General features: G+C 47.6%; 2 protein-coding genes across 7 annotated transcripts in view; one reads left to right on the top strand and one right to left on the bottom strand.

Annotated features, from left to right (window-relative positions):
• Rnf13 (ring finger protein 13) overlaps nt 1-11379 on the top strand; it is a 40760-nt gene extending 29381 nt beyond the window's left edge. For 3 of the 5 annotated variants that reach the window (XM_048334930.1, XM_048334928.1, XM_048334929.1), the window contains 4 exons: nt 4578-4683; nt 7529-7622; nt 9289-9369; nt 9617-11379. In XM_048334930.1, the coding sequence (XP_048190887.1) occupies nt 4578-4683; nt 7529-7622; nt 9289-9369; nt 9617-9978 (643 nt within the window). In that variant the 3' untranslated portion in view covers nt 9979-11379. The remainder of the gene's footprint in view (nt 1-4577; nt 4684-7528; nt 7623-9288; nt 9370-9616) is intronic. The other 2 variants (XR_007209254.1, XM_048334927.1) reach the window with 2 other exon arrangements.
• Nucleotides 241-19528, bottom strand: Pfn2 (profilin 2). 2 transcript variants are annotated; one of them, XM_048334932.1, is made up of 3 exons: nt 19334-19528; nt 17357-17549; nt 241-948 (listed from the first exon to the last, which is right to left on the bottom strand). In XM_048334932.1, the coding sequence occupies exons 1-3, from the start codon at nt 19463-19465 to the stop codon at nt 842-844; spliced, it is 432 nt and encodes a 143-aa protein (XP_048190889.1). In that variant the 5' UTR covers nt 19466-19528; the 3' UTR covers nt 241-841. The 2 variants fall into 2 exon arrangements, with proteins under 2 accessions (XP_048190889.1, XP_048190890.1); XM_048334933.1 differs by lacking the exon at nt 241-948 and adding an exon at nt 14050-15742 and having other exon boundaries at nt 19334-19522.
• Nucleotides 19529-23597: the final 4069 nt, after the last annotated feature.

Genomic DNA, 23597 nt, shown 5'->3' with positions numbered 1-23597 from the left:
TGAGCCACCTCTCCATGCCTGTTTCTCACTCATTATTTTTGAGATTGGATTTCCCTTTCTCCCTGGGTATATGCCTTGACCATGATCCACCTGATTTATGCTTCATTCCTGTTATTGCTGGTATGAAAGTCTGAGTAATTGTGTCCAGCTTTCCTCCATGGAGATGGAATCTCATAAACTTTAGTGCCTGGAACTATACTCCTCCAAATCTGAGCCTCCCACATAACATGGTATGCAGGTCCATGGTGCCACGTCCAGGTGTGGGCAACTGTAAACTTTTCTGCCCAGGCTGGCCTCAAAACACCATCCTCCTGTCCTATATCTCCCAAGTAGCCAGGATTACAGCATGAGCCGCTAGTGCTCAGCTATCCCATTTCTTTTGTGCATGACTCTATAGCAAAAACATAATGCTACAGAGGCTTGCTCCTGTTGGAAACAATGTTGCTCAAAAGATCTAACTGTCCATTTTATACTCTAGTCAAATTTACATAAGTAGAAATGCTTATTTTTTATTTTATAAAACACAATGTAAATGATGAACTTACAAGATGAAGTCAGTATTTTAAAGTTCTGAAAGTTTGAATTGGGCTGAGAACTGGCTGCACATGTATTTACAGCCATCACATACCGACTGCCACTAACTTAAGTAACAGTAGTTTCTTCAGCGCTGTGCAGTGAGCCCTTCAGAGCATCTTCCAGGAAAGAGACCCCCAGAACTCCGTGGGAGGACCTAAGAGGGACCATCACAAAAGCAGTAATAGTAGACACAGCTAAGATTGGCCACACATTTAAGCAAGTGTCAGGTGTTCATGAGAACAAGACTTGTGTCCATATCCATTTCTCACAGCAGCCTCTCATTGCCACTACCCTCATCTATCAGCAAGGCTTGCCAAGAGGGAACCAGGCCTCTGAAATCCAGTTCTAAGTGTGAGGTGGAGAGTGGGAAACCCGAAAATATCAGAGGCTGAAAATGGGTTAAGAGGAGGAGTATTTCCTGTCAGCCCCCCTGCCCCGCAATGTTGCTGGTTGAATACATATATGCTGTTGACATATATGCTCAACGTCCTTTATTTTTTAAGAATATAATTTTCGATGTATCACAAAACACTTATATGTAATAGTAATTTGTCAGCCAGATTTGTGTAATTAACTGAGGAAAAATGCATACGTGTTTTTACCTTGATATTGTTACATCATTAGAAAAACTCTACATAGTTTAATATGTATTTAAAACCTTTTTGTTCTTAACTGTGAAACTGTATCTTACACATTAAGAGAGGATACATGTGCTGGTAAAATACATGAAACATTGAAAAAGAAAGTCCCAGCTCTGCTCTCCTCCACAGCAGCTTTTCTGAGTGCTAGTCCCGTCTTCATTTACCTGATACAACTTCCCATGTTAGTTTATGTGGCCTCTTTGAAAGGTTAAATTCATACAAACATTATGTCATAAAGCCTTTTAAGTTTCCTAATTGTGCATATAGTGTTATATACCTAGATCTTTAGATTGGTCCTAGCCACCTGTTCAGACATTGGGAAGACTGCTGGGAGCACATGTAGTCTTTGTGCACTCATTTTGAGAATGGAGCATTAGAATAAGAAACTTCAGGGTTCCCTAGTTTCTTTCTCATGGTAAATGGCAAGGGACTCTTATTTTTTCATAGTCCATCCCTAACTCTTGGCACAGGACTCTTGAGCAGATAATCAGTAAATGCTAATCCTGTGCTACTTCAGGATTCCTCAAGACAGAGCCCTCTGTACTGGCAGGAAAATAGGGTGTGCCACAAGTGGCGCCAAAGGCTGAGGGCTGTGCCTGTCCAATGGGGGATGTAGGATGTCTTGTAAGAGTCATGAGCTTTGTCTGAAAGGGACAAGTTCAGCCAAGTATAGCTAAAGTTGTGGTGGAATCCAGTAGCTGAGCTACTCTCAAGGTGTTGCTGGAATGTTGGCCTAGGGTATTGCTCTAGTCCACTGAGGCTCAATGATCTGGTTAGCAGATGTTGGCTGTTAGAAAAGAAACAGACAAGCCAGGGCTTCTTCCTGTACCAATGAGAGAAACAGGTTATTATTAAGCAGCTTAGACCTTGATACTCACTTTGAAATTAGCTTGGGAATGCATTCAGTGGAAACTGAGACTTACTTCCTGGCTTGCTTAGGACTCTGCTTCATTGGTCAGATGTTAGCTGCAGAGCTGATGGAGTGCACTGTATGCAGAGGTGGGTGTGAAGGCTGGGTGGTAAGATACTTATTGAAGCTGTTTAAATACCTCCTTTTTCAAATCCAGATTAACCCAAGATGAGGACAAGGGTGAATCTGCAGGCTTAGCAGTAGGAGACTTGGACAGGCAGGAGATAGAAATGAGGCTAAAGGATTGATAACTCTGTATTGTTCTCTACCTCCACCTGGGTCACCACCTCTACCATTAGTTTGGTTAAGAAAAAGATGAGTCAGTTGGGCATTGAGCTTTTTAATTTAAGAAGCTTAAAGCGTTTTATTAATTGTATGTGGTTTAAAATCTTTATAATGAATCCCACAAATTATATTGGGGAAAGTAGTTTATCGGGAAAAGTAGAAAGGGTATTGCACTTTTTGCTTTGGCTCCTGGGCCGGGCTATTCCTGAGTACTGGGGTTATAGATGTGCACCGCTATTCCAGGTTTGCACTGCATGTCATGACCATAAGCTGAAATGATTTGAAACACTGCAGGCCAACATTAGTAGGTCATGAAGATTAGATTTGGAATTAAAGCCAATGAGGGGTTTTTGTTTTTTGTCATGGTGCTTGAACTCAGCTCTTCCCTGAGCTCTTTTTGCTCAAGGTTAGCACCCTGACACTTTGAACCACAGTGCTACTTCCAGTTTTCTGATGGTTAATTGGAGATAAGAGTCTCACAGAGGGCTGGGGAATATGGCCTAGTGGCAAGAGTGCTTGACTCGTATACACGAAGCCCTGGGTTCAATTCCCCAGCACCACATATATAGAAAACGGCCAGAAGTGGTGCTTTGGCTCAAGTGGGAGAGTGCTAGCCTTGAGCCAGGGACAGTGCTCAGGCCATGAGTTTAAGCTCCAGGACTGGGGGGGGGGGGTGGAGATTCTCCCAGACTTTCCTGCCCAAGCTGGCTTTGAACTGCAGTCCTCAGATCTCAGCTTCCTGAGTGTCACCAGCGCTTGGCTAAGGCAGTGAGTGAGTCTTAACACTGCCCTGGAAAACACAGGAAACACACAGAAAGTTTCTTCTAATACGTATTCATTTCTAGTTCACTAGTACTTCTCAATTCTTATCCTAGCAGCTCTCATTTCTGAGCATTTGGCTTTTGTCTCGTAGGACACAGGACAGCTGTGTCTTAGGAAGACATCTGCATTTTAAAAAAGAAGAAAATACTTGAGAAGGATAATCTTTCCTTCTATTAAGACATTACAAAGTTACACTTGGTTAATTCAGCTGTGTAGTAGTCTGGCTTCTACGCCCCAACACTGTTCATTTATAGCATGTTGGAGAGGGTAGAGCAGGGGCTACAGAAGATTACTGTCTCCTAGAAAGGCCTCCTAGACCTGAATGGTACCATTAGTTCAGAGGCTCAGAGCGGGTGTGCCAAGAACCATGGACATTATCCACAAAGAACTAAGCCTAGGCCTACTGTTGCTTTCTCATTTTTTATGCCACTGAATCTATGCATTTTGTAAAAATGTTTGTAAAATCCTTTACCCCCATTCTGCTGAAGGTGACTGAAGCAAGCCAAGCTCCTATGTCCCAGAATCCCAGTAGGGTTGGAGGGAATAACTAGTATTTCTTGTTTGCACTTGCTTTGTAAAGCTATGCAGAACCCCTTGGACATGAGTTTAACAATTTGCTTTTATGTTATTTAAGGATATGGATTCTAAGCATCTTTCTTTTGAGGAAAGGAGTCAACCTGTTTGAATTTCCCTTTTACTGAAAATCACTATTTTACCTTGAACCCCCATCTTGTGAAGTTGGCTGCACTGCCTTTAAAATAAAAATCACTCGGCATGGATAACAGTCACTCATTGCTGGTACACACCAGTCTAGTAGCACAGCTGGTGCTAAGTGATGCGACCCTTCCTAGACTAACAAAGATTACCGAAAGTTCCAAGGCCACGTCACCTTTGCTCATGCATCACTAGCAGTGTGCTTACTCTGGTGACAGTTCCTATTTCGTGAATGTGGTCAACTTGTGTCACAGTGCTGTCTGAGTAACTAATGATGTGGCTAGTATGGGCCTAAGTAGCATTCCGCTCTGCACTACTCCCCAGCACACAAGCTCCCATGGTTATTTTCAGTCACACAGGAAGAATGTGGAGAAAGGAGAAGGGTCACATGTGCCAGTTCACCTCCATCTTTCCCAACCTACCCAAACCTTCAAGTGATATGTTTCCATTTTAATGTGCACTGAATATAATGACTGTATGCCCATCGTGATTTATTCTCTTTACCTAATCCAAGAACTTCTTTTAATTATATTACAAGTTATTCAGAAAAAAATTATCTTTGTTTTCATTAACATCATAGTTTGACAACTGTTACTGATTCTCAGTTACTAATTTTTGTTTTCCTCCAGGGGCCACATTATCTTAGTACCCGAATTTAGTCTCCCTTTGGAATACTATTTGATCCCCTTCCTCATCATCGTGGGCATCTGTCTCATCTTGATAGTCATTTTCATGGTAGGTAAATTAATTTATGCAAAATAGTTTGGGTGGATCTCAACACATACCACTGTCTGAGAGAAGCACTGCCTGGACCGGTACACATGATATGAGCCCATTTATGTGAAGTTCTGAAAGGTTGAAGGAAAGAATGAGTGAAAAAAAAAGTCAGTCAAGTGCTGGGAATGTGGTTTAGTGGTAGAGTGCTTGCCTAGCATGCATGAAGACCTGGATTCAATTCCTCAGCACCACATACGTACACAGAAAAAGCCACAGGTGGTGCTGTCGATCAAGTGGTAGAGTGCTAGCCTTGAGCAAAAGAGAGCCAGGGACAGTGCTCAGGCCATGAGTTCAAGCCCCAGGACTGCCCCCCTCCCCCCCAAAAAATACATCCAATTGTAAAATAGCATTAAAACCGAAAAAATCAGTAAAGTGATTTTCCGACAGGGTGAGAAGAATGTGAGGGAGTTTCTGGGGTGAAAGTCATGTTCTGTGTCTTTTTCTGAGTCTGTACTAGTACTGGTGCTTGAACTCAGGGCCTCTTCCACTCTCCCTAGGTTTGCTTGCTTGCTCAGGGCTGGTACTCTACCACTTGGACCTTGCTTACAATGGGTATTGTACTGGTTAAGTAGAGATAGAATCTCATGGACTTTTCTATCCAGGCTGGCTTTCAACTGTGATCCTCCAGGTCCCAGCTTCCTGAATAGCTGGGACTACAGGTGTGAGCTACTGGTGCCCAGCTCACATTCTGTATCAAGAGGTTTGGGTTGTATAAATGTCTATATACATATATAATTGGGTTGTCTGAGCCCACCAAATTGTATACTTAAACTTTGTGTTTTCCATTGTATATACATTATACCTCAAAAGAAAACACTGTAAAATGGCTTAAATAATGACACACATGCTATAATATTTGAGAGGATGTGTACATTTGTCTACTACTTATTTGGAAATGAAATGTAAAAATCAAGAGAAAAAATGTAAGATGTGTTCATGAGTAAATATAGGAATGGATAGCTTTGCTATAAAAAGTTTAGTAAAATGACACTAGCCTTATGAAATTAAAGTTCTTGTATGTTTTATATGTTCTAAAGTGTTTAAAAAATGTATGTGGGTTATCTGTTACTAGCCCTTTTTGTGGTTGTGCTGCTCAGGTTGGTTCTCAGGAGTGTACAGGGGCTAGCAAGGCCTCCTTAATTCTCTGGCTTGTTTTTCATGTTCAGAATCTTGGTAGTGAAAGGCAGGCTGAGGGCAAGGCCTCTTCAGAGACTCACATCCATCATGATTGGTTCTATGACTTAGGAATTATTTTAGTAAGGTTGAAATTGACAAAATACATGATCTTCAGTATCTTCTTTTTTTCCTATTGATTTCTAATTCAGCTGCATTGTGATCAGATGTTGCTATGATATGTTGCCATACGTAGGCCCCTTGGTTACTTTCAAACACCCTTGAGCCATAGTTTTGTGGTCACATTTTGTAAATATTACCCATGTGCATGAAAATATTTGTAGAATGCAGTTAACTGTCCATTATTTTCAATTTATAGATTTGTTTTGGTCGAATCTTTTTTTAGTATTTTAACATTTTTATTAAGATATAGTTCAGATAGCATAAAGTTGATCCACTTAAGCAAGTACTTTGGTAATTTTTACTATAGTCACAGAATTGTATAATTGTCACCATGGAGGTTTGTAGTTTTATTGGTTTCTTACTTTCATTTTGGCCGTACTAGTGTTGGAACTCAGGGCCTCATGCTTAGTAGGCAAGTGTGTATTTCCATTTTCTAAATGAGATTCTCATTCTATAAAGCAATAGAGTAATGTTGTAAGCCACATTTTATTAAGTTGTCTTACAGCAATTATTTTATTTTATTTTTTTGCCAGTCCTGGGCCTTGGACTCAGGGCCTGAGCACTGTCCCTGGCTTCTTTTTTCTCAAGGCTAACACTCTGCCACTTGAGCCACAGCGCCACTTCTGGCTGCTTTCTATATATGTGGTGCTGGGGAATCGAACCCTGGGCTTCATGTATACGAGGCAAGCACTCTTGCCACTAGGCCATATTCCCAGCCTATAGCAATTATTTTAAAAAGGTAAAAAAAGAAACAGGTGAGGTGGGTGTTGGTGGCTCACATCTATAATCCTAGCTACTGATCTGAGGATCAAGGTTCGAAGCTAGTCCAGGCAGAAAAGCCCATAAATCTCTTACTTCAAATTAACCAGCAAAAACCTGGAAATGAAAATGGTAAAGCACCAGTCTTGAGCCAAAAAGCCTGAGGAAGTGAGGCCCTGAGTTCAAGCTTTCAGTACTAGCACAAAAGAAAGAGGTAAGATTAATTTTGGTACTATCGTTGTTTAACCTAATATGTGTAGAATGTATCTCAACATTTAAAGCTAATGTTTTTCTCTGCTGGTTGTATGAAGGCCTTGCCATCCTGTGCGCATTGTATACTCACACACATCTGTTTGGGCTAGCCAGGTTTCTGGTACTTATTATTCACATGTCCCTGGTACCTATATGCCAAGCAGTGTAGGTCTCATCTGGTGGGTTTTTTTTTTTTGGGGGGGGGGGCGAGCTGTTTCAGCTATACATCTCCCAGCCTATGAGTTTGCATTCTTCTCAGTTTTGTTATTTTCTAGGTAAAATGTCCCTTTTGTCATTATCATGACTGTCTCCTAATGACCTGTGCCTTAAATTCTATTTTATCTGACACACCAGCTCATCTATTGCTTACTGTGTTCTATCAGTGTATAATTGATAATTAGGTTGTAATTTTAATCTAGAGACTTAAAAGATTTGCTATTGTAATAGCCATTTTCTTTTTGCATGTTTAATATCTGAGTTTTTATTTCTTTTTTAGATCACAAAATTTGTCCAAGACAGACACAGAGCTAGAAGAAACAGACTTCGTAAAGATCAACTCAAGAAACTCCCTGTACATAAATTCAAGAAAGGCAGGTGACTTTGTTTCCTTTAGTTTAGTTGCACATACACAATGACCATAACACTGCCATACACTCTGGCTAACACCAGTGCTTTCAGGGGATGCTCTTCTGCTCTGGGTGCTGTCCCTGTTCTTGAGCTTCTTTGGCTTAAGGCCAGTGCTCTACCACTTCCAGCCTTTAGCGAGCAGTTTATTGGAGATAAAAGTCTGACTTTCTTGCCCAGGCTGGCTTCAAACTGCAATACTCAGATCTCAGCCTCCTGAATACTTAAGATTACAGGTGTGAGCCACTGGCACCAAGCCAGAGAATTTAAGAAAGTAACAAGTGACTGAAATGCTTGTTATCACCATGTGTAGCATGAACAATATCTTGAATAAAATACTTCTCTGTCAGGGTGGTCTACTTCCAGATTTCCTCTTGTTCTCCAGGCCCATCAAGCCTGTGTAGTGTGGTGCTAAGCTAAACACAGCAGCTGCTTAATTCCTACCTCTTACATGGATCATCTCATTTAACTCTCAAGACTTCTGTGAAGTGGATGCTGTTATTATCCCTCTTACCCTGTCCCCTCTGGTTAGAGATGAGGAAATGGAAATAGAGAGGCACAGAACTTTATCCTGTGCTACACAGCCAGTGTTGGCAGAGCTGGGTAGAGTGGGTCTTAGGGCAAACTTAACTGTCTTTGGTCCCTCAAATGTTTAAAAGTTTTTCCCTAACATGTTCGTCTGGTGGAAGACACTGGAGTGAAAACAGTCACAAAGACATCTGAGGGCATTATTAAATCATGTGGAAAAGCAGCTGTGTTTAAGAAAGACTTCCAGACTCTGCTTCCTTTAAAAATATGCAATTTTAAGAAACTATTAAACTTTTGTGATTATAAAGGTGACACAGCCAAAAGTAAGATAATTAAAATGGCACTGATGTTAGGAATAAATACCATGACTGGATCTGTGTGCCTAGCCATTTGCTTATCTCATTTTCCTTACCACACTGAAAACTAGGAACACACTGAACAAATGAAGATGGACTTGACAAAATACCACAGAAATGCAAGAGTGATGTTTCAAGTCTGTATTTATTCATTAATATGTTTTTAGTTGGTCTGAAGGCTTGCTTAGCACACCTGGGCCCTGTCCTCAGCATGGAAAAAGTAATCGATGACTTAGAGAAGGAAATTTTGTTCTTTGCACAAAATATTTCAAAAGTAGCGCTTGACAATTGTGTAAAACACTAATATAATCATGACCCTTACTTATTAAAGCCATTGATAGGATGAACAAACTTGATATCCATTTTTAATTTAGTAAAAGGCCGACCACCTAAAATGTCAGAACTTTGAGTCTGACAGAAAACCAATAAAGGCATCAATAAAGATCAAATGATCAGAAATATTCAAAATAACCAACTAAGGAAAATAAGGCTGCAAATTGTGAAAATCTAAAAAGCTTTTCTACTGTTTGGGTATAATGGCTCATGCCTGCCATTCCAGCTACACAGAAAGCATAGGTACAAAGTTAGTCCTGGGTAAAAACGTGAGCCCTTATCCAGAAAGCGAAAGAAGTAAGGGCTAAAAGTGTGGCTCAAGTTGTAGAGAACCTTACAAGCACAAGGCCCTGAGTTCAAACTCAAGTACCAGAAAAGCTGTATGTTAATTTTTGCTCATGATTTTCCACTTTAGGAGATGAGTATGATGTCTGTGCCATTTGTCTGGATGAGTATGAGGATGGAGACAAGCTCAGGATCCTCCCCTGTTCCCACGGTAAGAGGGTAAGAGTGGTCGTGTGGTGCCTTGAATTTGCATGTTCACATAACTGCATGTTCAGTGCATTCCAGGGAGGAGAGAGAGTCAGTCCATCACAGGCCAGGCTCTCTACTGGGAAGAATGGTGGTTTATAAAAATGTGCACACTCATGTCTGCGCCTCACAATATGAAGTAAACACAGAAAGAGATGAAATAGTGTCCTCAGCCATAGAGCCCTAACTCAGGTTGTCTCTTGCTTTAACAGCTTACCACTGCAAGTGTGTAGACCCTTGGTTAACAAAAACCAAAAAAACCTGTCCTGTTTGCAAGCAGAAAGTTGTTCCTTCTCAAGGTGATTCAGACTCTGACACAGACAGCAGCCGAGAAGAGAACGAAGTGTCAGAGCACACCCCTCTGCTCAGGCCGTTTGCTTCAGTCAGCACCCAGTCCTTCGGAGCGCTGTCGGAAGCGCACTCCCAGCAGAACGTGACCGAGTCCTCGGACTACGAGGAAGACGACAACGAGGACACTGACAGCAGTGATGCTGAGAACGAAGGTAGTGACCACAGTGTTGTGGTCCAGCTGCAGCCTGGTGAACATGGTTACAACATAGCAAATACTGTGTGACTGAGGTGGTGATTGGTTTACTGTCTTTAAAATGTTTATTTAGGTATGTAACTTGGTTTTCTGCCCCCTTTAGATTACTGTAGAAATAACTTATTTGCTATTCTAGCTTCATCAGATGACTGACACAGGCTTTGACCCCATACTTCATACTAACAAGTGACAGACTGGTGCTGTAACTCGGGCATCAAATTAGTGCTTTGGGGGTCAGATACAGCCAGACATTTTTTGTCAAATCTGCAGCCCAGCTTGCGGTAAAGACCCAGATTGCAGTATGCCCAGTGTGTGTTACACAGGAAGTCTGTGCTGTTGCTGTGTGGTGTGACCTAGGCCAGTGCATCTCCATAAAGTCACCTAGAACTGTGGAGCTGAACATCTGTTCCACTGTTTGCCCTGACTGCCATCATGACTGAGAGGCAGCAAGGTAGTTTTGCACTTTCCCCCCATCAGCCCCACAAAGAAATGCAAAGCTGTCTTTCCTTCCAGTTCTCAAGTTGTCCTATCCATATAGGAAAGATCTGCAGTTAGTGTAGATTTCAAGGTTATCTTTTTTTTCTTGGTTTTTAGTACTGCAGTGTTATGAATGAATTTGACTCAGCTGTTAAAAGCACTGTCTGGACTTTGGGCACAGATTTCAGTGTCCTCAAGGGTTTTCTGTTGTGATCAGAGCAAGGACAAGACACTGTACATGAACACCACACGTCAGCAGCTGATAATACTCAGATCATATACCTCTTAATAAAGAGCATCTTGTGCTAAATTAGCCCTGCTAATAAACTATGTACAGAGGAAATTACTCAAGTATTGGATTTGGGGAAGTAAGTGCTGCTTATGTTTAACAACTAATGTATTGAAACAATGTATTATGAAAAGATAAATCATACAGTAGTGTAACTATGTAAAAAATACTTATGTATAATCAAAATGCTAAGGATTTTTATATGGCCTTGAATGAGGGGAATTGAATGTTAATAAATACGTTTTCCACTCTAAAAACCAGTTAAGTGTTCTACTATACTGTCACATTAGCCTTACTTATGTGCAGAGTGCTCTAAAAGGACCATGGCCCACATTAGACAGACACACATCACTTTAGAAGTTTATGACATTTAGACTACAACCAAAACCATCCCTAAATATGCAGTATACATCCTAATGTATGTAATGCTGTAATGATAGTGTCTCTTCACAGTAGTGACAGACATGGAAAACTGAATCAAGTCAGGATAGAAAGCAAGTGTACTAGGTATGAGCCTTTTGTGGTTTAAAAGTACTAAAAATGGTCCACTAGGAGAAAGGGAGTTTCTGAATGGTTTTTCTTTAAAAGAAATGTACTTTATATATGTGTGTGTGTGAGTGTATGTGTATATGTGTGTGTATAATCTGAAGTTGGACACTGGTAGGCTTATACTTGTAATCCTAGCAATTCAGGAAGCTGAGATCTGAAGATAGCAGTTGGAAACTAGCCAGGGTAGGAAAGTCAGTGAGACTTTTATCTCCAATTAGCCACCAGAAAACTCCCAAGTGGTAGAGTACTAGCCTTGAGTGAAAAAGCTCAGGGACAGCACTCAGGCCTTAAGTTACAGCCCCAGGATCAGCCCATGCACACACATGCAAATACATTGTAGACACTACCTCACCCCTTTCTCCTTCAAGAGGAACGTGGGCCTGAGAAACAGTTGCCATGTAGATGAAGCAGAGGTGGAAATGTGTTGGATGCATGGTCCTCACCTTTTTTGACCATTTTTGCTTAACTTCATCTAACCTAAGGTCAGGTTACAAAGCACTTAGTGTGTGGCAAATGACTGCATGATGAATACTAGCTTTAAAAACCTCTTAAAGTCATGCTTAAAATGGAGTATTTTTAATAAAAACCTTAAAAGTCGCTGTAATGTATTATTTATATTTTATTTCCCCAGTTCTTAATCCACAATTGAGAGCAAAGACCTCTGGTTCCTTTCCATTTGAATTAGTTTTCCTGGGTCAGAGGCTTTTCCCCCCCCAAATCTGTGCTTTTATTTGTAAAACAACAACTTATGAGTATCTTTTATGAGTAACACTTGCCCTTTTTTCTCTTAGTAGTCACTTAATGTTACATATCATTTCATTGAATAAACTTATTGAATGGGACCATAAATGAAAATGCACTTTTAAAGTTTGGATTATAAATTTAACATTATTTAAAACATTGAAAATCAGGGCTGGGAATATGGCCTAGTGGCAAGAGTGCTTGCCTCATGTACATGAAGCCCTGGGTTCGATTCCCCTGCACCACATATATAGAAAACGACCAGAAGTGGCGCTGTGGTTCAAGTGGTAGAGTGCTAGCCTTGAGCAAAAGAAGCCAGGGACAGTGCTCAGGCCCTGAGTCCAAGGACCAGGACTGGCAAAAAACAAACAAACAAAAAAACCACTGAAAGTCAAAATGTAGTCACTCAGAAACAGCCTAGAGATAAACTTACCAGACATTCTGCCTTCAGGAATGTGTATGTAAGCTATACAAACGTATGTTTCTGTCATTCTTCAACATCTATTTTGCTCAAAGACCATAAGACCAGCTATCCAGCCCCTATCCGACGTGGAGCCTGACGAATGCTCCGAGTCTGGATATCCTGTGTGCTCTTGTGCAGAGATCTTGGTGTACAAGTGTGCACTCTCCATTTCTTTATGTTAACTTCACAGAGTTAAGTACAAAGTGAAGTATGCATGTCTGTATTTGTGTTTTTCTATTGAAATTGTGGGCAGGTGGCCAATGACCAGCTTAGCTTTTCCTATTCTAGTGGTAGCCATCCTTCTCTATACCCTTCTCCACACACCTGCTACTCTCAGGGGTTTCATTAAGGGTTTCACCATGGTGATCATTGACTACCACCTTAATCTAATGGTAAAATTTTCATTTGCCCAAAATTGTAACAAAAAATGTTTTAAAAGAAATGTACTTTGTTTTTCTCAAGAAAAATAATCAGGAAAAAAAAAAGACATTGACTGTGGAAAATAAAAAGCTGAATTGAATCATTTCAGTTTCCAAGCTATGTCTGCCCCAAATCTACATATTCTCATAGCCTACACCTTCAGAATGAATGCTCACAGCTTCTCAAAAAACTGTTAATGTGCAGTGCACTTTAAGTGAGGAAAGCATCCCCAGACCACTGCTGCTCAAAGGCAGCAGGCAGGCCACTGGAGAAGGTGCAGGGGCCCTGCCTGGTGATTACTTCTGAGCAGGGCTTTCCTTGGTTAATGATGGATGCTTGTCACCAGGGTAGAGCCTTGAGTCTCTGTACACTGAAACCAGCTCCGCTTTCACTCAGACCCACTGACCTGAGCCTCCTAGAAAGGCCTCCTAGACCTGAATGGTACCATTAGTTCAGAGGCTCAGAGTGGGTGTGCTAAGAACCATGGACATTATCCACAAAGAACTAAGTCTAGGCCTACTGTTGCTTTCTCATTTTTTATGCCACTGAATATATGCATTTTGTAAAAAGGACCTGCTTGGTATCTCATGGTAATAATGACTAAGCAGGCCTAAATTTACATTACTGACTAAACTTTCATAGAGATTGGGAAACTAATGATACTCTAGAATTAAACTGTGTGATCATGATCAATATGTTATTCCAAAAGTCACAAAGTGTAAGAGCACCCCAATGCTGTTAAAGGCAGCCTCTGTACTGGCTTCTGCTCAGATATAGAGGAGTCTTGACAGTTCCATCCAAGAGAACCCACAATAATATGTCCTGGGGCCTCTCACTGCTTAACATTGAGAGATTAACAGAGGAAAATACTTACTTTCTAGCAGGTAGGTCCCTTTTCTTTATAAACCTGAAACAAGCCCAAAATAACCAAAAGGCACACTTAAAAGACCAAAGCCTACTAAAAGAAAATTTGTAGGTACTCAAATTTTATGCCTGCACAGAACTCGGCTTATTCTCTATATTCCCACTGTGTCAAAAAAATCAATTGTTGCCAAGCATGGCTGCCCACACTTGAAATATGTGTGTGCACACACAACACACACACACACACACACATATATCTGCAAGTCAACAACTGCATAAACAACACGAGTCTAGAGTATTTGGTTGGAATAAATTTATTTCATCTGTCTGTAAACAAGGTGTTTAATAGTTATGGCATTTTTTTAAATGCATATTAAATCAGATGAGTTAGACTGTATCCCAGATGTAACAAAGTGCAGGGAAAGAAATGGACAAACCAGCAACAAGATCTGTTTTTAAATCTGTACATTATCCACAGGCCCAAACAATAGAAGCAGTTACTAGAATATCCCTAAAGTAGTGCCATTCGAAAGAAACCCTTTTAATAGGTCAGTTAAAATCCATCTCACAATAGCAACAGTTCATTTGAACAATAGTATGGCACAGAGTACATTATGAAAAAAATCATCACAAGACAGCCAAGTCCACAATAATGCAACTTCATATAAAAACCCAAGCGGCAAATAAAGATTGGTCCTATGAGGAACGCACCGGACGCACTCCAGACGGTTATGTGGGGTACCTAATTCCATAATGGCAACCTTGCACAGTATCACTAAAGAGTAGAGCTGGTGTGCAAAGCAGAAGACAAGAACACAAATCTGAGCTATTGCAAAGATGGAGTTCAATGATGGGGATTCAGTCGCTATGGATACTATAAGGTCATGGGAGGAAGTGCTTTTTGCTCTTGTTTTGCAGTTGTGCTCTTCCTTCCTGTGTCACTTCCTGTGACACTACAGAATAACTGTCTCAAGTGCAACCACAACACTAAAAGCAAATACTGCAGCTCTTAGTAACTCATCAACAAAAGGGGTATTAATTGGCTAAATAAACCAGGCACTGCACAAAAGAGGATGGAAGCAAACCAAATACCTTGTGTGCGAAGGGAGGGGCTGAGAAGAGGAAGGAATGAAGGAAAGATGCATGCACTTTTTCCTCCCAACCATGCCTTACAAAAAAGGAAGACTAAATGAGCCAAGTAAATGCTCAAAGTGCGGACAAGACGTCGATCAAATTAGAGATTGTACAACCGGCACCTTGCTTAATATTAACTTATTTTAGTAATCAATATCCCATTAATTGCTAAGACAAAGTGATGCCCAACTTGGCATGCCCCCTCCCCCCAATTTCAAGGTATCATGCAAATCATTATTGTGCTGCAATTATGTTGCCAGATAAGGGTTGGTTACAAACAGTAGTTAACATACAAATGATCCATTGGGCAAACAGGAATCCTGACCTTAGAAAATAGGGAAAGAAAAACTAGCCACCAAGCCTAGTGTGGTAGCAATGAGACCATAAGTGGGGTGGTGATGCCATCTGCTAGGTGGACAGGGAGAGGCTGCTCACGTGTGAGGCCTCCTCGGGAATAAAGCGGTTCATACGCTTTCTTAAGGGTGCCTCCCGTGAACACCTTCCTTTCCCATGACTATAACCAATGCTGGAGCACACAAGGAAACAAAACAGAAGTGAACAGAATTATCAAGGGGGAGCGGGGGAGGGGGCGCGCATAAAGAAAGACACCTTTCCCCACCAACAGAGGGATACAAAGGAGACACAAGTTCATACCCCATCACCCTGCGTTGCTAATAACATTTCCAGAATAAGACTTAAGCTTACAGCTAGGAAAGTGTAAGAGCAGTTTCCCCTAATACTTCACAGTCTGCCTAGCAGCTAGAACCCAGAGTCTCTCAAGTACTTTGCCATTGAGTATGCCTTCTTATTCAATCCGCCTCCATGGACCCCTTCTTTTCCCATTACAAAGACCAAGACTGAAAGAGAAAGAAGAAAAGGATTTCAAAAGGGGTGTTAATCCAGAAAATCACACAGCAGATAGATCCTGGTTAGTGAGTTAACATAAGTTAGTTTTCCATGAACTGTCAAGCACTGAAGTCAGAATGGAGACCTTAGAAACCTAAAAACAGCCCAGAACTACTCAGTGGGGGTCACCTCAAAATACAGCAGACCTCCACACCACTGGCTATGCTAGCTGGAGAAAAGGGGTGACCGCCTGTCTACCATTTTAAGGCAAAAAGGACTGGCTGATGTGACAAATTTGTATTATTTGCTCCCCAAAGTATAAGCTTTAAAAACTCAGTAGTTTTTGCTTATAAATTCTCAAATTTGACACACTTGGTGAGTACAAATTTGGTTAAATCTTACCAATGAGACTGTTAAGTGTGAGTAAACAAGGAAATACTACTTCCAGAGAAACATGACAATTTTAAACAGCCAGAAAAAACTAAATTACAAGTATTTTGTGTTATCCTTACAGATAATCCTCACTCTGCTAGTCTTTTCAGTCTAAAAATCCTGAAGCAGGTTTACTAACCAGGCGTTTTGTTAATGCTTGGTTCTTCTATAGTGTAATTCAAAGGTCTAGCTCTAGGTACAGGTGTTCTGTCCAATTCCACGTTCACTGCCACTAGATGTCAGCAGCATCCACCGTCTAAAAAATCTCATGGGGCTGGAGATTTGTTTTTATTTTTTAACAGAATATGTATTTCTGAGAGCAGCCCATGCTTAGATTTGCCTACTTTTTCAAGTCATGTAATTTCCCCATAGATAAATGACACCTCACGCCCAGTAGGGGTAGCCTCTAGGGTGGTCACAAGGTGGTAGGAGAGGTTTAAATGATTGCTCAGGGCAGCTTCAATCCGTTTATTCACATGGTAGGACTGCTCTAACTCCTCAAAAACAGGATTATGGGGCCTTCTTCTAAATGACTTATACAGTCGGATATGTATATCAATTGCTTATTACAGAAAAAACTCAATTTCAAATTTCCTTTGAAAAAGTGGGACTACTTCAGTTAATCTCCATAATGTTGACCACAGAATATTTAGACCAAGTATATGGACTAAATGTAATTTCCTAGTTTTTCTAATCGAAATCTCAGACATGCTTAGTCTTTGAAAATGTTAGTAAAATGGTCAACTCACTCTAAAACCCTTGTCTAATTTGTCCCTCTTCCCTAGTAGTGCTCCTCATGGAAAAGGGAACTGTTAGTTTTCTTTAAAGAGTAGTGGAAGCAAGAAAGGAAAGGGAGCTGGAAGCTAGGGCTGGCAAGGGGCCGAAATCGGCCAATGGACGAGCAGTCACACACGGCGGGGCTGCCCCGCACTTCGCAGAGGTCAGGCACAGTTGATTTCTGAGTTTGACATCGAGGGTCTAGCGTGGACCGAAGTCACAGGAGAGGCCCGCTGCATGCACGACTACTGCAGACGGGTCTCGAGCGGCGCTCCCTTCAGTGCTGGGCAGTTCACAAAACCACCGGAACCGCCACTGGGGACTCGCTTCCCTTCGGCATGTTAAACTGCTGATTAAGTGGTGACCCGGCATGCAGCCCGGGGGGGCCCCCCGCCCCCCGCCCGCGCCCGGCTCACCTCTACCGGCCCTCCCCACAGCCACGTTGTAGGTGGGCTCCCCGCCTTGACTCTTTGTCCGGATGTCCATCGTGCAGTCTCCATCCACGTACAGGCTGTCTCGGATCACCGAGCACTTCTTGGCGCCGAGGGTCAAGCCGTTGGTGAAGAACCCTTCTCTGTCTTTTCCTACAATCATGTCTATTTCTAGTGGCTGTCCACCCCCCCAAAAAAAAGAGTTGTAGTTAATTCCTTTCATGGCTGATGTAAGAGAACACCTGTGTGGAGCCACGTGTGGTAGCCGCGAGGTCTGTCACCCTTCCTGAAGCGCTTCCCGGGAGGGAGCGGGGTGGCCCGCGAACTGCACACCAGTGGGTGGGAAGCGTCCCTCTGACACTAGACGGAATGCCAACTTGGGGGTGATGTGCAGACTCCCAAGGTGCCCAGGCGGAGAGAGGCCCACCGCCCGCCCGCCCGCCCGCCCGCCCGCCCGCCCGCCCGCCGGCCCGGGAAGGCTCCGCGGGGACCGGCGCCCCCTGGGCCGGGCCCTGCCCTCCGCGTGGGCCGGTGAGGAAGGGAGCTTCCCTCCCAGACCGCGGCGCGTCGCCCAACCCCTTCCCCTCCTATTTCCCCGGCCCCCGCTTCCCTTCCCCTCCCGCCGCAGTCATCCGATTTCTTCCTCGGTCGGTCGAGGAGGGCGAGGAAGGAGGGGCGCAGCCGGCGCCGGGCGGGCCGGGGGAGCGGGCGCGCCCGGGATCGGCCCGGGAGGGAGGCGTCGCCCCCATCGGAACTGCAGAGTCATAGCAGGCCCAGCCATTTCCCGGCGCCCGCAGCCTTCCCGGGCGCGCGGGGACCGCACACAAAGAGAGGGCCGCGCGGAGAAAGTTCACGGGCGGACGCCGCGCGTGGGCGCCGCGGCCGGCCGGCCGGGGGCGGGGGCCCGGGAGCCGCCGTCGAGGGGTCGCAGCGCACCCCGATCGCCGGCCCCCCCCCGAGGCGGAGCGCGCCCGCCGCGGGGCCCGGGGTTCGCCGGGAAGCGAGCGCGGTGTGGGCGCGGGGCCCGGGGCCGAGAGTCGCGGAACAATGAGCGGCGCCCGAGGCCGGGAGGACGCCGCAGACACGCGGCTGCCCGGCCGAGGCCGCGCGGAAGCCGGTGCGGGGCGGCGCGCGGTGGCCCGGTGCGGTTCCCCGCCCCCCCGCCAGGGGGCTGCGGGCCGGGGTCACCGGCGCACGGACCCTCGGAAGCCCCCCCGAGCCGCCCCCTTTCCCGAGCTCTATTGCGTAATGGGGGATAACGGGGCACGGATGGGTCTCCATGGGAGAAATCAATGGCAGTTCGCCATCTTGGAGGATTAGAAAAAAAATGAAAATGAAAAACCCCCAGTGGAGCCAAAGCGGGAGCCGGGATGGACGAATCCACCCGCGGGGTCCGCGCGCGGCCCGCGCCGGGCCCGGCGGCCGGGAGGGCGGCGACCACGCGAAGTCACCGCGGGGCCGGGCCGCGCCGCCGGGGCAGCCCGCGCGCCCGGCCAGGACGCGGGCCGCGGGGACCCCGGCCCGGCCCACCCGGCCCGGGCCTCGGGGGGCGCGCGCCGCGGGGACCGGGGACGGGGGGAGGACCCCAGCCGGGCCGCGGGCACCGGGGGGAGGGAGGACCCGTGCCCGGCTGCGGGCGCCGGGGACACGCAGGGCTGACTCCGGCCGGCCCCGGGGACACGGGAGAGAGACCCCAGCCCGGCCACGGTGCGGACCCCCGCGGGGAGGGAGGACCCGTGCCCGGCTGCGGGGGCCCGGGAGGGACGCCGGCGCGGCCGGGGGGACCCCGGGAGGAGGCGGGACCCCCGCCCCGCCCGGTCCACCCGCGGGGGTCGGGGGGGGACCCCGGGAGAGACCCCCGCCCGCAGCCCGGCCGCCCCCGGCCGGCGCCCCCGCCCCGCCCCCGCCGGCCCGGCCCGCGCGGCTCGGGAAGACGCCCCCGGCCCGCGCCCCCGCGCTCACCGTGATGCTCTGGAAGACGCCCCCGGCCGTGGCCGCCCAGACGTATTTGGCGTCGCAGTAGCCGACGATGGCGGCCTCCTGGCAGCAGCCGTCGCACATGAGGTTGTCCACGTAGCTCTGCCAGCCGGCCATCTTCGCCCCTTCGCACTGCGGCGCGGACGGCGAGCGGCGGCGGCGGCGGCGGCGGCGGGCGCGGGGCGGGGCGGGGGCGGGAGGAGGCGGCTCTGCGCAGGCCCGACCGCCCCCTCCGCGGGGCCGCGCAGGGCGGGCGCGGGGCCGGCGGGCGGGGCGCGGGGCGCGGGGCGGGGCGCGCCCGCCGCCCACCGCAGCGCCGGGCGGGCCCGAGCGGCTAAGGGCGCGGCTGCGGCTGCGGCGGCGGCGGCGGCGGCGGCGGCGGCGGCGGCGCGGCGCCCGGGACCTCCGCGGCGGCGTGCGCGCGCGCCGGTGCGTGCGTGTGCGTGCGCGCGCGCGCTCCCTCCGCGGCGCCGAGGGTCCCGGGGAGGGCGGGGCGGCCGCGGCGGCGCGGGCCCGGGGCCTGGAGCCCGGCGACGGACGCGGGCTGCGGCGGCGGGGCGGACGGGGCCCCGCTGGAGGCGCGGGGTCGCGCGCGCGGCGCGGTTCCCCGGGTGACGGCACGCGCGGGCGCGCTCCTCCGTGCGCTCCTTTGTGGCGGCGGCCGCTGGACCCGGCGCCCTGGCGCTTCTGGACACCGCGGCCCCCGGAGCCCCCGGGATGCCGGCGGCCGCCGAGACCCGAGCCGCCGCCGCCGAGCCGTGCGCGTCCCTCGTTGCGGCCACCTGGGCGCCCCCGCACCGGGCTCCGCGGTGACCGCCCCGCGCCCCCGCACCGGGCTCCGCGGTGACCGCCCCGCGCCCCCGCACCGGGCTCCGCGGTGACCGCCCCGCGCCCCCAAACCGGGCTCCGCGGTGACCGCCCCCGCGCCCCCAAACCGGGCTCCGCGGTGACCGCCCCGCGCCCCCGCACCGGGCTCCGCGGTGACCGCCCCCGCGCCCCCGCACCGGGCTCCGCGGTGACCGCCCCCGCGCCCCCAAACCGGGCTCCGCGGTGACCGCCCCCGCGCCCCCAAACCGGGCTCCGCGGTGACCGCCCCCGCGCCCCCAAACCGGGCTCCGCGGTGCGCGGGCGCCGCTGCGAGCTCCAGGAACGGGAGCGTGGAGCCCGCGTGGGGCTGTGTCCTCCACCCCGGGCCCCGCTCGGGGAAGCGTGGTGCTACCGGTGAACACGGCTGCGGGGAGCCCCGAGCCCGCACCCGGCGGGGACTCCCCGGCCCCGCCGCGCCGGGCCCCGCGGTGCAGGCACCGGAGATTGGGGGACGTGGCACCCAGTCCTGCGCCCCGACGCTTCTTGTGGTTTTGTTTGGTTTTCTCCCGGCTGCTGCCTTTAAAATGCTGCGCTCACCCCGGGAGGGCGGAAAGGCGCAGTCCGGGGAGCCCCGGGGTCACCCGAGCCCCGCGCGCGCTTTCTTAGGCCCCAAGACGCAGCCTGCACACTGGGGTGCGGAAGTCCCCCCTCCTGTGCGGGGCGGGACTGCGCTCCTCCGGGCCACTGCGGGGAGCGCGCGGCGCTCGGGCCTGGGGCCGGTGAGGCCCGGCCTGGTAGCCTTTACCGCCTTCCAAGTGAACGGTGGCCAAGCGCCGGGGCTCACGCCCGTCATCCCAGCCACTCGGGAGGCTGAGACGTGAGGGTCGCGGTTCAGAGCCAGCCCGGGCTAGGAAAGTCCGGGAGACTCCTCCCGGTGAACCATCAAAAACCAGCAGTGGAGCTGTGGCTCAGGTGGTAGATGGCTAGCCTTGAGCAGGAAGGGGACAGAGCCCAGACCTGAGTTAGGCCCGAGGACCAGTACCAAAAACAAACAAAAAAGTTAATGATGGCTACAGTATTCTGATAGAACATGAATGAGAATTCATCAAGCTTGTACTCCAGATCTGTGTTCTTCCTCTATGTATGCTACAATCCAAAAAGTTTAAACAGTAAACAACGATAGAAAAGAAAGCCATCTTTTTCTAAAGGATGTATGTTGAAGTTTTCATTATGACTGAGGTTTTGAAGATTTTATTTTCTTGTTGTAGGGCAGCTTTCTGTTCCTTGGGTCTGTTCTTTTATTGTGTTGGCTATAAACCATGAGCACCCATACAAAAAAATTGGGGAAAATGTAATGATCTCTCCTAGAGAGACTAAGCCTGCAGGCTCCTGTCTGCCTCAAGTCCCCCCAGACCCCCAGTGCTCCCCAGCTGTGTCCCAACTCCCTTTTCCTGTCCCCAGAAAGAAGGTACGGTGGGTTGTATATATTCGCAGATATAGCATGTTTAAGCCACGTTAATGAGGCGAATACAACTACCTAACTCTTCAGAAATACAACATCACAGAAATACTGAAATTTTCACAACCCAGTATGGACATGCCCCCGGCCCTGTGCAAATATTAATCTTCCACTAGAAATGACCAAAACCAGATGTTTCACATCTACAGTGTTTCTCACGGACAGTCTCAAGAGAAATCTTTTCACTCCTCAAATGCATCCAAATAAAACATTTGGTCCCATTTGGTCCTATTTAAAAGTCAATGAACTGTGGCTTCCTTATAACAGAAGAAGGGTGAATGGGAGACCTGTCTTCATTCCTCAGCTCTCATCTGCAGGCGAAGCTGTGGTGAACAGCCCATAGTGATGAAATTCTGAACTCTGGCAACTCAGAAATAACTTTCTTTCTTGGTTTGTTTGTTTGTTTATTACTGCCAGTCCTGGATCTTGAACTCAGGGCCTGTGCATGTGCACTCTCCCTGAGCTGCTTTTGCTCTAGGCTAGCACTCTACCACTAGAGCCACAGTGTGACTTCCAACTTTTTCTGTGTATGTGGTACTGGGGAATCGAACCCTGGGCTTCATGCATGCTAGGCCAGCACTCTACCACCTTCCCAGCCACCTTCCCAGCCCTCAGAAATGATGTTCTCCACATTCTTTTTCTTACCATTAGTTAGTTGAGAAGGGTGTCTCATTTTGACATGTCTATCCATACATACAACGTATAGACCTCCCCTGCTCTATCTCTCTCCCCTGCTCTCCCTTCCCCAAAGCAACCTCAGCAGGCTGTATTCTGCCACCTGCACAGGTGTACAGAAAGTGCTGACCGTGTCTGCCCTTCTTTCCCCCTTCCTCCTCCTGTTTGTTTCCCACACCCTGGACAAGCTCTCTTTCACACTCCAGTCCATCTTTTTTTTTTAAGTGTAGGATAATTGGCCTCAGGGATTTCATTGTGATATTTCACAAACACATAAACAGTGTTTTCATCACATTAACCACCCACCCTCGCTGAAACCGTTTTTAGGACAACATCCACACCTCGTGTACTAAAACTGAGAAATTCCATTGGCATTTGTAAGAGGCCTCTCAGGTTGATTGGTGCTAAAACTGGAAGTCATTTTGACAAGCAAATCTGGCCCCTGGGATGTAATGAAAATCGTGACCTGTAACCAAATCCAGTCACATTTGTAGAGAAATGCCCTCCTTGCTAAAAGACCCGATAGCACCTAAATCTCAACCTTGTTATTATCATGACGTGTCCAAAACAAACTATGGGAGAAAGCATGGATCACGGAACATTCTCAGCAGTGCTGCTCAAATTTTCATCTGAGCAAGGATCCACGCAGGGCCTGGGGAATGCCGATTCTGGAAGGGCAACCTAAGGGCCTGCCGGCCTGCAGACCAAGATCCTGCATTAATTACCACCCCCACCCCTCCACACACACATATAAGATCAGATTCCTAAAACTGAGGTCTGTATTGGCATTTTCACTGGCTTTGAGCAGTCTTCACACTTAGAACTTTGTGTCTTCTCCTGCTCACCTCTCTTTCCTCTCTGTCTTCTTTTGAGCTGGCCAAAGATGTGGAGTATTCCCTTTTGTTCCTTTGCTTTAAACCCTTTTCCTTACAGTGAATCTCAAGAAAGTCCCAAAGTCACTGTTCTGGAAGAAACTCTGCAGGCTTCAGGCCCTCACAGTGTCTTCAGCATCCCTTCCGATGTCCTACCTCGCGCCCAGGGCCAGAGAAGAATGTGCCTCGCCCATTGGGAGGAGAGGGTTGCAGGCATGCCTGGGTGGGTTATGCTTTTGGAAGGTGAGCTGGACGGTGCGGGTTTTGAGCTCTGGGCCTCATGCTTGCCAGGCTGGTCTTGAGCCACTTCCCTAGCCCTGTATTTGGCTGGTTATTTTTGAGACAGGGCCTCGCTTTCTGAGCTGTGACTTTTAGA

This window comes from Perognathus longimembris, chromosome 26, assembly GCF_023159225.1.
Source record: "Perognathus longimembris pacificus isolate PPM17 chromosome 26, ASM2315922v1, whole genome shotgun sequence".
In the NCBI taxonomy this organism is placed as follows: Eukaryota; Metazoa; Chordata; class Mammalia; order Rodentia; family Heteromyidae; genus Perognathus; species Perognathus longimembris.
This window is presented reverse-complemented; position numbering and strand designations above follow the sequence as displayed.